Source organism: Salarias fasciatus, chromosome 18, assembly GCF_902148845.1.
Source record: "Salarias fasciatus chromosome 18, fSalaFa1.1, whole genome shotgun sequence".
In the NCBI taxonomy this organism is placed as follows: domain Eukaryota; kingdom Metazoa; phylum Chordata; class Actinopteri; order Blenniiformes; family Blenniidae; genus Salarias; species Salarias fasciatus.
In genome coordinates, this window is record NC_043762.1 from 17226542 (window position 1) to 17238809 (window position 12268).

The 12268-nt window shown below is 40.9% G+C and overlaps 1 protein-coding gene across 2 annotated transcripts in view; it reads right to left on the reverse strand.

Annotated features, from left to right (window-relative positions):
* brinp2 (bone morphogenetic protein/retinoic acid inducible neural-specific 2) overlaps positions 1 to 12268 on the reverse strand; it is a 189472-nt gene that overhangs the window by 101734 nt on the left and 75470 nt on the right. For both annotated transcript variants that reach the window (XM_030115651.1, XM_030115652.1), the window contains exon 2: positions 4716 to 5168. In XM_030115651.1, the coding sequence (XP_029971511.1) occupies positions 4716 to 5101 (386 nt within the window). In that variant the 5' untranslated portion in view covers positions 5102 to 5168. The remainder of the gene's footprint in view (positions 1 to 4715; positions 5169 to 12268) is intronic.

Sequence of the window (12268 nt, forward strand, 5' to 3'; positions counted from 1 at the left end):
TGTTTGGCAATCCTGCAGTATGTAGTTTGAATAGAATAGAATAGAATATTATTCTTAGATTAAAGGTTTAGCAGTTTTAATTGTTATTAAATTATTGGAAATAGCAATGATACATATATAGTGCAAATCAGAATGAAGGGGCTGTTTTGTTTGGGAATGAACTGCTGGTTCTTAATCATTTGCATGCATTAAGTGAGAATCTGAAGAAGTATATAACCTGTGAACACAAAATCAAAGAAAGGCCATGTAAGGTCGCATGAGGCGACATTCTGGAGCTCATGAATCTCAAGTTGCCTCGGCTGAGAGAAAGCTTTACGGTGCTCAGCGACAGATGCAAATGCTACATGTTAATGCTCACTTGTTTTTCTTCTGTCTCAGCTAAGAGTTTTTTTTTTTCTGTATTTTTTTTTTAAAGCATTTAAAAACTCCAAAAGTCTGGAAAAGTTGCAATGAAGAATCACTCAGAGTGTCCTGCAGCTAAAAAGCGGAGTCATGCGACAATCTGTCCCACTTATGTCACAAAACTTTCACCTGTCATTTCACACTACACTTCCCCCTTCATCTGTAAGTGATGCTGTCATTTCCATTTCATTCAAGTTGAGGCAGAGGGAGATGGAAAGGAAGGAAAGACAGTGGGGAAGCGAGAGAGGCGGATAGATGGAGGCAGAAAAACTGTCATTTTGTGGTTTTGTCAAAGGGAAATGCTTCGTGTTTAAGTGAGACTCCGCATAGAAGAAACCGGTCAACTAAAAGTGGAGGAAAAGTGTTTGAATTAGACTTTTCTAAACACCACCTGTTGTCCAAAGCAGCAGAAACTGGGACTGTGAGTCACAGTCGCAGTGAGCTCTGATAATAACCGAAGGAACAGATGATTGGTTGATATCACTTAAAGCCAAATTTACTTTTGCGATGGAACAAATGGTCATGACAGAATCTATTTTTAACGAACATGAAACGAGAGACAGGAAATGAGGTCCCGGAGTTTAAAAGGAGTATAAATACGTACGTAACTCAAGTCGAGGAAATAGAAAATCAAATTGCTGCCTTAGCGGATACGGTGCGTATCTATCACACATGGCGTTAAATTTGCAGTAATGATAATTGTGACAGGGCTGACATGAACTTTAGACCTGGTGCAGAACTGCACTGCATCATTTCTGCACACAGGCACGCCACAGGATGCAATTATTTAATCAAAAATAATCTAACAGATTATACAGTTCTAGTTGCTTGTTTTCTGTTTTTTCGTGGCAGTGTCACCAGTGAAAAATTAACATGTAAGCATGTCGTCCTGCTGTGCCCTTGGAAGCAAGCACACTGTATAAAGCTGGAGCCACGCCTGTGGGAATGATTCCCATGCCAGTGGCCTGGCAGCCGCAGGGAAAGCTTTGTGGAACCACTAGCTGTAAAGTCTGGTACAAAAAAGTGGTGCAGGAAAATGTGTGAAGTCCCATAGGATCATGTGAACGTGAAACACACACCTGAGACTGAGGAAAGTGGAAACTTGTGCACAACACAAGTCGATATTAACGTTACCTACTGGTACAATATACAGTGAAAAGTTATGGCAGCTACCTTCAGATTTCTCTTATCCAATTTCCTGTTTTCTCTGATATTCTTACAATTTGCTTGGTGGTTGGGTGGGCCAAATTGGAGCCTCTTGTGAGCCAGTTTTGGCCCATGTGCCTTATGTTTGACACCCCTGCTGTAGAGCATCAACACAGAGACAGTAAAGCAAGATAGCGTCATGGGTAAGGGAGGGAAGTGGTGTGTTTCAAGTGGAAAAGCAGTTGAGCTTAACGAACGGCAGAAACTTTACATGGGGAAATTAAAGCCTCTCCTGTGGTCTCCACTGGATTGAACTGTGTTTTTTTTTTTTTTTTTTTTTTGGTTTAGAAGTGGAGCTTTTTTTTTTTTTAATCTTCTTTCTGAGTGAAACTTGAAAGTGATATTTTCATTCAGAGATAAAATGCGCCAGGACAGACATCATCTAATAGTCTATTTTCATTAAGTTACCTGTTGAACGTAGAACGTATATGCCTCTAGGACCATCATAAATGTCTACTTTATCCTTTTTTTATGCTGCTGCTCATAAAAAAAAAAAAAAAAAAACATCTTATTTGTTACCATATGTTGACGCACTGTGATGAGTTGCTTCAAACAGACAGAAACACCCAAAAGAACGTTGGCAAAGACGAGTAAGAACGGATCTGAACAGATAGAAGAGCAAAAAGTCCAAAGAATTGAGTAAAACACGACAGGAGCACAGCCTACATGAGCTGCTAAACTCCATTTTGGTGCAGGCCCTCAAAATGAGCAGCTTCTCTTTTATCTATTCACACATTACATTGAGGGTATTTAAAGCGTGCCTTTAATCTGCCAGACAAAATAAATTTACCATTCCCACAGATCCATGTTCAGTCACTCTTTGAAGTGCCCAATTTATTTTGTTAAATTAGCAAAGACTGCATGAATCACAGCAGAAACTTACTTTAGAATCATTTTACCCCCAAACTGAGGGCACGAGTTGTTGCATAAACAGCTCATTTAAAATTAATCACATAATTAAACCCCAAAACTAGATGGCAGCACCACCGGCTTTAATTAACAATATCCTGAGAAACATTTGAGCTGTCATTTCCTCATTTATCTCCCGAAGCAAACAAAGTCCATCATTTTGCCCCACCAGTTAAAAAAAACAAAACAAAAAAAAACAAAAAAAACTGAAGCTTATCTCGAGCAGTGCGTGTTTTTACTTCGTGATTTTTTTTTTTTCTCGAAGTGCAGCATTTTTAGATCATTTACTTAAAAAACGAAAAACAAGATTTCCATGCAGAACTGTGGAATTTCTGATATATTTTCGTGGCTGACGCATCCTTTAACATTTCAGTCTGTTTTTGGCTGCTCACCCGTTTAAATATGCTCAGGATTAACTTTGCCAACTATTTAAAAAAAAAAATGAACAAACAAGTGTGGCTGTAAATAAATGTGTACACCTGTAGGAATGGAGTATAATTAACCCGTGGTGTGTGGGCGCCAGCATCGGCAGTTTGTTCACATACAAACAAAACTCAACTGAAAAAAAAACAAACTGTATCACACTGAAGCAGGCGTTTAAATTATCTGCCTCTTGGAACAAACAAGGAGGAGAAATGAATCATGTATGCTGCTGGAGAAAAATTAGCAGCCCTGTGTTAATTTTATCTGTTTCTTCTGTCTGAGTAGTTTGTTTTTGTTTTTGTTTTTTTGTTTTTAATGCAGGTGAAGTCAAATGAACTAAGCAGTTGCTACACCATGATTGGTCGGTTTGTTGAGGCTTCCTGGATGGTCTGTCACTGCAAGAACGCTTTTTAAACCTTTCACGATACGTGTATGACGGCCTTTGTCTCCATATCTCGGCTGGACTTTGCTCAGAGATCTGTCTGAACCTCCTGATAATTTCCTTTTGCAGAACAGCAGTGAGAAGAAGGGTTTTTGTAAGAGAAACCTTCAGAGTTGTATTTTTGTTGTTAAATTTCCAAGATATTTAAGCTCTTAGAGGAGTTGGCCTTGATCCACCCTTGAGATTCAATATTTTGTCAGTTGTGAATTGCATTTCTTTAAAAAAGCAGTTTATAACGACTCAATGGCTGCTTGAGATTTAGGGTAATTGGTACTTTTATGTTTTCCACCACATGTCATATTACAAACACACAAATTGCAGCTTGTAACTTCCCTAAAAGACTTACACCATATTGGTCTGAATATAACACAAGTCTTATTTGTTTCTGTTTGTTTGGGTTTTTGTTGTGAGAAAGTGGCGTAGTTTTACGTTCGGCTCGGAGTTTTCGGCTCCCAGCATTACGCGGCGTTAACAGCATGCATGGGGGCGTCAGACTGAGTCGGCCAAGTGTCAGATGTGCACAATGAACGGTGACGCGGTGATCACACGAGGAGGATGAAAAGCGAGTTACAAGTGCCGCACGCCGCTGTTAACAAGCCATTCCAAAGCTTTTAAAAATCCTGCATCTCAAATGCTTTGTTTGGCAGCGAGGCTGACAAGCTATGGGAAGAGCAGCATCACCGGAGCATGGAGGCAACAATATCTGGAGCAAAAGCGGCACGGCGGCACATCTGTGTGAGGAATGAGCTGAGGGCACAGGAGACTGTTCAGCTAAGACCTCGTCCCATTACCAGTATTTAAAAATGTTAGCAATAGTTTAATTCCGTGCGATAGATATCTTTTATTTTGAAAATACTCACGTTCCAAAGTCTAGTCATACATAGGTTTCTTCTTGTTAAAAAAAAAAAAAAAGAATTTCTTTGTTTCCACACTTGCTCGTGAGGCATAGTTAGATTATCTGTTCCTCTGTAAAAGTGTTATAAGCAGCTATGTTGTAATTGCTTCTAAATAATTAGAAAATTGTATGAGGGGGCAGTCATCTAAAAACCATGGTCATCTTATTCAAAATTAAAAAAATGAATATCTGCCTTCAATAGTTCACGTTTTTTTCCAAAATCACATTTTACATTTTTCATAAATAAGAAACTTGATGAAGATGAAAAGGAATGTTGAGAAAAAAAAATGGAAAAATAGTTATACAACCTACTGCCCCCAGCAGTGTAGAGTACGGCACCATTTCTTCCCTCTAGTGGCCGATCTTGTACACCATATGTGCAGACTCCTTTCAACACAAAGACACACACTCACACACACGGATTCCGTGCCTCCTCACCTGTATATCTTGTATCTGGTAGAAAATCCCTGCTGGAACCTCTCTCTGAACTCTGTGTACTCCGGACATCTGTGGAAAGGTCCCTTCTCTGACAGCAGCCAGTCCAGCTGACCTCCGCTCTGCCTCGTGTTGAAACCCAACGCCGAGGAGCTCGAAGGGGACGAGGAAGAGGAGGAGGCGGAGGACGACGAGGGGGATGACAGAGAACCGTGAAGCACTTTTCCTCCATGTCCCCCGCTGCCCACCTGCTCAGCTCGGGCGGGCCACGGCAGCCACAGTAACATCCAGGGCAACCATAGGAGCATCAAGGAGGACGCCGACCATCTAGCAAGGCAGGCAGACCCATGGGAGCACCTCTCTTTTCTCATTGGCCAAGGAGTCGCCATGGTCCCGATGGTGATGTACTAGGGCACCTGGGACCGGCATTTCTTCTGACAGTCACCTCCCGCAGGCCTGGATGACAGAAACACGCACAAAAAAAAAAACAAAAAAAAAACAATTTAGTTTCTTAATAGAATGGTAAAGCATATATTTAGCGCACAAAAGATTTCCTTGTAATACCCAGCTCTCTATCACTGCCAGACATCGCTGTCCACATATTGAGATAATAAAGGCAGCGTCACATCCTTCAAAGTACTATTTACCAAGTCAGTGTCAATCACAGCCGTGGAATTGCGTCTCGGTGAAAGAGGTATTTTCAGCATGTCTGAGATTTATATGGTCATCGTTACTGTCACAACATGAACAATAGCTAAGTGGAGAAATGAGAAGATTAATGTTTTAGTTCAGGCCTAACCCACAAAGACAGCATCGATCTGTGTAAAAAAAAAAATTAATTAAACAGACCCCAATAAATTCAAAATCACATTGTCTGGTTTCAATAAAATATCTATGATCATTGTGTTATTTAAATATCTGATTTGTGCAAACGAACAAAAAAAAAAACAAAACAAACCTGATCATCCTCCTGCATCACATTAATTTTCCTATTTTTTTCTGACTCATCATGCACTTGAGGGCATATAATAATTCTGCATGCCAAATAAATGCATTTGCAATATATGGTGTGACTGCACCCACAATAGCTTTGACTCGAACTGCCAGTAGAGTGAAATGCACATTCGATGCACTTTTCAGTATAAAAATGTCAATCAAATCTGGAATAATCACATGTACTTTGTAGTATAAAATTACAGAAATGACATATCGCTTAGATATTGTATTTCACAGGGTCTTTTGAAAGTGTTGTGCTTTCATGGGTGACATTGAGATTTCAATTATCTTGCTCTTATATAAACCAAACCGCCAAAATGTCCCGTTTGGACACAGCTATAGGTGTGAAATAGCTATAGCTATAGTGACTGAAACAAAGCAGTGTGGTGTAGTTGTTTTTGATAAGAGAGAGCCAGAATGACCTGTGAGGTGTTTTCAAGTCTGTTATGCCAAAATCTAACAAAGGTGTTAAAAAGAGAAGCATTTCATACACTGCAACTCATTTTTGTTTTTTCAATTGTTGTTTTGTAAATCTATTCTTGTGAGTTCCAAATAATGTAAATAATTCATTGCATGACACATGATTGCCAGTATTTTGTTGTTTCCCACGTGTGATGACTGACTGGCATTCATTCATTCATTTTACCGAGCAACAACGGTTTCCATGTTGCTCTTGCCTCTTCAGTCTCACACATCAGAGGTCTCTCATCATGCGCCAATTTTACAGCAGTTGCACAAATCAGAGGTCAGACATGCATGATATGCTTCCACGCGGTTATACATGCTGACAGCCTGTCGGAGCCGAAGCGACAGGCAGAAAAAAGGCATAATTTCAGGGTCAGCTCAGCAGATACTTCTACAGGTCACAAACAGTAGTGCTTATCTGGCAGGAGAACAGATCACTTATTCAGCTCCCATAATTATAGTTTATCAGACGTCAGTACATCCGTAATATATGCGTAACACCTTAAGTTATTTATTTATTTGTATCATTAATTCAACTCGTATATTTGAACGGGTGCATTCTGAATTTATAGTCAGCCCACAAATGTTAATTCAGTTTTAAATCTTTGCTGTATCGACTGAAATGCAAAGCAGGCCACCGCATGCCCGACATGTTTGAGCTAATGACCAAAGTTAATTGAATAATACAAAGTCAGTGCAGTCTGACATAACCCTCAAGTCAAACCCTTCTGACAGAGCAACTAGGAACTGTTTCTAATAGTTTTTAATTTCTGTCGGAAACATGCCGCACAAAATTCGCAGTGTTACCAGCTGCCCATTCTTCAGTTTTTTTTTTTTCCGACAGAATATCAGCTGCTCGATTCTATGTTGTAATCAAACTGTCAGATTCATTGGTTTTCAGCGCTGTACTTTCTCCTTCAGCACCTTTACACAGTCAGACAGTGAGCATCTACTCAGCTATGACTGTAGCACATGACAGCTGTTGAGGCGGCCCGCTGTTCAATTTCCCACTTTCAGTAACACCTAAAATATTAAATTAAAAGTCATGAATTATTGTTTTCTTGTCGCTACAGGCTGCTGCCACGAGCTGTCTGTCTGTTGTCAACTGCGGTCAAATGCATTAATATCTTGCAGGTGGACTGTCAGCGGTGGTCCAAACATGTGCCTGCATGCAAATTAAGGTTCGTGAAAAAAAATTTTGAAATGCAAATAAAGGTCAGCTGACTTTTTCCACTTCTGTCAGTAATAAGGTTCAAACAGTTTGATTTAGGTTAATTTATAAAGACGGTTTATGAGATATTGCAATGATGATAAATCAAATGAGACTGTGCAGAAATGCATTACTTTTGTGTGCATATGTCATGAATATTGATACAATTAGGAATAATTGGGACATTATTACAAAGCATTGTTTTATGCATACACAGATTCTTCATGATCAAACGTTCTATATTTATTGAGAAATAGATTAGCGTTTTATCACAGAAAAGGTCACATATTGACTTAAAACTGAAGAACTGCAGTGCTGAAGAACATGTGATAATTCCGAAGAAGTCTGCGTGGTATACTCAAGGGTGAAATGTCCTTTCAGATATTTTAGCAGAATTTGTTTGCCCATAAATATAGTGTGAGGAGAAAAGCTGGCAGATGAGACACGTATTGATCATATGTTCAACACTGTCACAGAAAGCTGATGTATAGTTTTGTGGAGACAGCCTGTATTGAAATCCCTTGGTCTGGTTAGGTAACTCAGACAAATTGGATTGAAGTGCTGTAAACCTCCACTAAAATTGATGCAATACACAGAAATTATACTGAAGTTATGAGATACTTTTCGTAATTGTCCAATAAACCTGACAAATAGACTGAATTTGTCTTTTTTGCGTTAGATTTAACACATTAACTTTTCAGGTCACCAAAAATATACATTTACCCCATCTTTAAAGTCTTCAACTCTTTAAAAGAAATCTCATTACTTTAAAGTAGACTGGAGTGTGTGATTTAAATATGTTTGTGAGTAGCAGTAAGTGGACCTCATGCTGGAATTTGTCATTGATGGACCATCTTAACACATAATAATGATTTGATACTACTAAACACAAAATGTTGGTCTGCGCTGAAGGCAAATGTCCTTTGACTTTCTGAGGGATGGACTGCTGCGGATGGAGGATGAATGACACAGAACGGAGATAATCAGCTTGGCCCAAGAGAGCAAAGTCCTCTGCAATGGCTGCATTTGTAATTGTGCTAATGTGATTCTAGATAACCTTCTCTTTTTATCACACTCCGAGGGGGTATTCATTATGAGCCGAAACACAGTTTTTAGCATGCTCAAAAATCCAATGGAAAGGTTTCAGTGGTGTCATTGTAGCATTACAGATTTTCAGAAATAAGTGGATTGAATTCAGACGAGCACCAGCAGCAGGCGAGCTGTATCGTCAGGTTGGAGGAAAATATTGCAAAGGGATTAGCCGTCGCCATGTATATGATAACAGCCTTTAAAAAAGTTGCACAGGTCAAACATAGGATGACTTTAGAAAAAGTTTTTTGGAGGACTGACAGTCACTCACAGAAAAAAAAAAAAGTTGAGACACGCTGAGCTGAGAATACACCAAGTGGCAGCACCGTGACAGGCTCGACTGCCTTCGCTTTCTTGATGACGCGTGTGTTTGGACAAGCGTGCCGTCACCTGCCTCCAAACAGATCAGGAGGTGTTCGCAGCACAAGCTGCACAACAGATCGAGTGTGAACGCTCCGTATCTAACAGCAAACTCCCCCCTTCAGACGCACCTGTCATTTACTCCGCCCGGACAAACTGACACGGCATTAACACTATTTTCCGGGGTGACACTGTGAAACGACTTTAGAGTGCCCTTCAGAAAAGTCAAGGCTCGCTCTTCATTTCACCGGCGATGACTAGCTGGGATCCTGGGTGGAGCCTTCAGAGACAAATCAGCATTTCAGAACGGATATGTAAAGTCGTGGAGATGATGCTTTAAGTGGATTGGGATCCCGAGTATTCCCTGTTTATCTTACAAACAAATTAGAGAATTAATTTCAGGTGGATAAATGCGGGCTCAGACATGACGAAACAATACTCTGGGTGCTGCATTTTTAATTTTCGCCCACCGCACCGAGAGATTACTGTGGTTTGAAAAGGCAATTAGCAAAGTCATCTGTCAAACGAATGTATTTATGCATCTAAAGGCAGGATGAAAATTTGATGAATAGGATAGCGTGCTGATGCTGGCTCATACACCGTTTGACCCAGAGGTACAGATAGAGTAAATTAAAAATCTGCCAACCTTCGGATATCTAATTTCTCATTTTGTTGTGTCCTCAGAGGGCCTGAGTCCATATGCTGCAGGAGAAGTCAGCTCCACGTCCAAGACCGAGGTGCCTCTTTTACTGTGGATAGGGAAGGTTTCTTCATTGGCCTGACCAGTCTCATTTATCTCTGGATGTTAGTTTTCTCATTTTTTGGTAAGTTACAAAAAAAAAAAAAAAAAAAAAAAAGAATGCTATCAATTCCATCTCACTGTGTTTTTGCCTCACAGTGAGAACGTCAGGGTTCAAATACTCGCTGGGTCTTTCTGTGTGGAGTTTGCCTGATCTCTGCGTAGGTTTACTCCTATGATCAAAAAGCATTGCCCTTTCGTGTACTGATTACACTCTCTCCATTATTATGTAATAGAGTTGTCAAAATCCTTCGTTTTGTGGGATTTTTAAAGATTGTAATAGATTTCAATTTATTATTATCAATTACTTTTCAAATTGTTTTGCTGGAAAATTGAAGATTGACACTTTTTTAAACTGCTCCCTATTTTAAAAAAAAACACACCACGGAGCTGTTATAAGCAGTGTGTCTTGTATATAAGACACTGACACCAAAAAATAGGGTGAGTTAAATCCAGACAACAGAAGGTCGACAAGGACACAAAGTATCTTACAACAGTTGATTTATACCACAGTGTTTACCAAACGTTAACTGAAAGCTAAGAAGAAGAAGATGAAGAGAAGAACATAATGAATGCTGGTGGGCGGAAATTACATACAAAGTAATTACAAGACAACCAAATAACATGATGCCTCTAGCTGGTGTTGTTTAGTGGGGAGAGGCTCAGAAAGCTGCTAATCACATATGAGATCCCATAGTGCTATTCTCCATCCATCCATCTTCAATCCGGTTTCATTCGACTCCGGGTCATGTGGTGCTGCAGCGGGGCAAAAGCTCACTCGATGTTGATTTTCAGTACGAATACAGACCGCGAAAGCGGGGCCTCACGATCCTCTGACTTTTTGGGGTTTTAAGCAGGAGGTATCAGAAAATTTCCCAAAGGGATAACTGGCTTGTGGCGGCCGGGGGTTCAAAGCGACGTCACCTTTTGATCCTTCGACGTCGGCTCTTCCTATCATTGTGAAGCAGAATTCGCCAGGCGCTGATGGTTCACCCACTAACAGGGAACGTGGGCTGTTAGTTTTACCTTGCTGATAATGTGATGCTGCAATAGTTATCGCAGCGATTGGGATTCCTTCAGCTACTATAAAGACACGTGCAGATCTAACAATAGCAGGAAACAGATGGCCTGATATTAGAAATCTCAAAAAATTGCTGCATTTATATAAAACCCATTGATCTTTCAGTGGACACTGTTTGTTTGATTTGTCGAGTGTCAGCTGGTGTGATGATATGAATTGATAAATATGTACAGTACATGTGTTCACTTGCAAAATAGCCCATACATACTATATATGTTGGACCTTATGGTGATTCAGAGAGGGAAAAAAAAGACGTTTTTGTTTCTCCAAGGACTGAGATTTGCCTTTCAAATGGAGTTCTGTAACTCCTCAAAACGCCATCTCTCGCAGAAATAAGCGTTTGCCATAACTGCCAGGCTTCCTTCTCCTCCAAGACACCCCCGCTAATTATAAAATGCATAAAACATGCGGCGAATGGCAGCGAGACAATAGAAGGAGATTGTGAATTTTTAGCCCTGACATTTAATGTTCGAATGCTTGCATTATTCACACACCCTTTGAGTATTTACCCTTTTTTGCGACCCGACTTGGGCGAGCGGCTGGTCAGGTAAGAGTGTGAACATCCAGAATCCATATTGGAAAGGAGGGAGTGAACACGGCAGGGGTCTGAGGGCATCCAGGTGGAATGGAGAAATCGACCACGTGTCGCACTTAAATAACATCTCACAGACGACAGCTGAGTCAAGCGGGAGCCGGGGCTTATGTTTATTGGATTTCTTTTTTTTTTTCTTCCATTGCCCTCACCGAGCTTAGCAGGCGGAGAGTGAGTCGTTGTAAAGCGTTTGCACAAAACAGTAGTAAGCAAGAATGAAAAAGAGGAAAATGAAAAACATAGGGGAGGCTGGGAAAGGGAACGAGAGGGAAAACAAGGTTCGACAGATTGACAGATGAGCTTTAACTGGAAACATGGGTTCTTTAAGAGAAAAAGGCTCAACTTTCCTTTTTTTTTTTTTTTTTTTAAAGTTCCCACCCAGCTTCTTTATGACCGAGCCAAAGGCTGAGGTGAAAGCCGTTTGACCTCCCAGACTCCTTTAAGTAATTTGTGCTCCAGTTGGAAGGGCAGGGAATTATATGGGGATGCCATGTACGAGGTTTTTTTTTTCTTTTTACTTCTCCCTGAGTCAGGCAAAATTACAACCTTCATTTTTCTCCGCAGCACAGAACTTGAACCTGCAGCAGAATTCATCAAGGCGCTAACTGTGTGCTGCAATCACCGCAGCTGGGACGCCTTATTGGCCCCGACACACAAATGTGTTTTCTGTTGTGTCGGTCGCTGTATATGTGTGTACGAGTCCGTTTCAGCGCGTGTGCATATGCCGCCACGCACCTGGCTTGGCCCCTGGCAAACGCCGGAGCAGGTGGAGGTCCATCAGCGTGAGAGGCCAGCTGTATTCCTCATCCCAGAAGCTCACTACTCACCTCTCAGCGTTTGTGCGAGTCAGCAGCAATAGCCGACCAGCTGCACACCTGCTCTCAACGCCCCCTCCCTGTAATTTAGAATCGCCGTGAGGCGGGTGGAGGCGGGAGCGGAGACTGCGAGGGTGACGGAGCCGGAC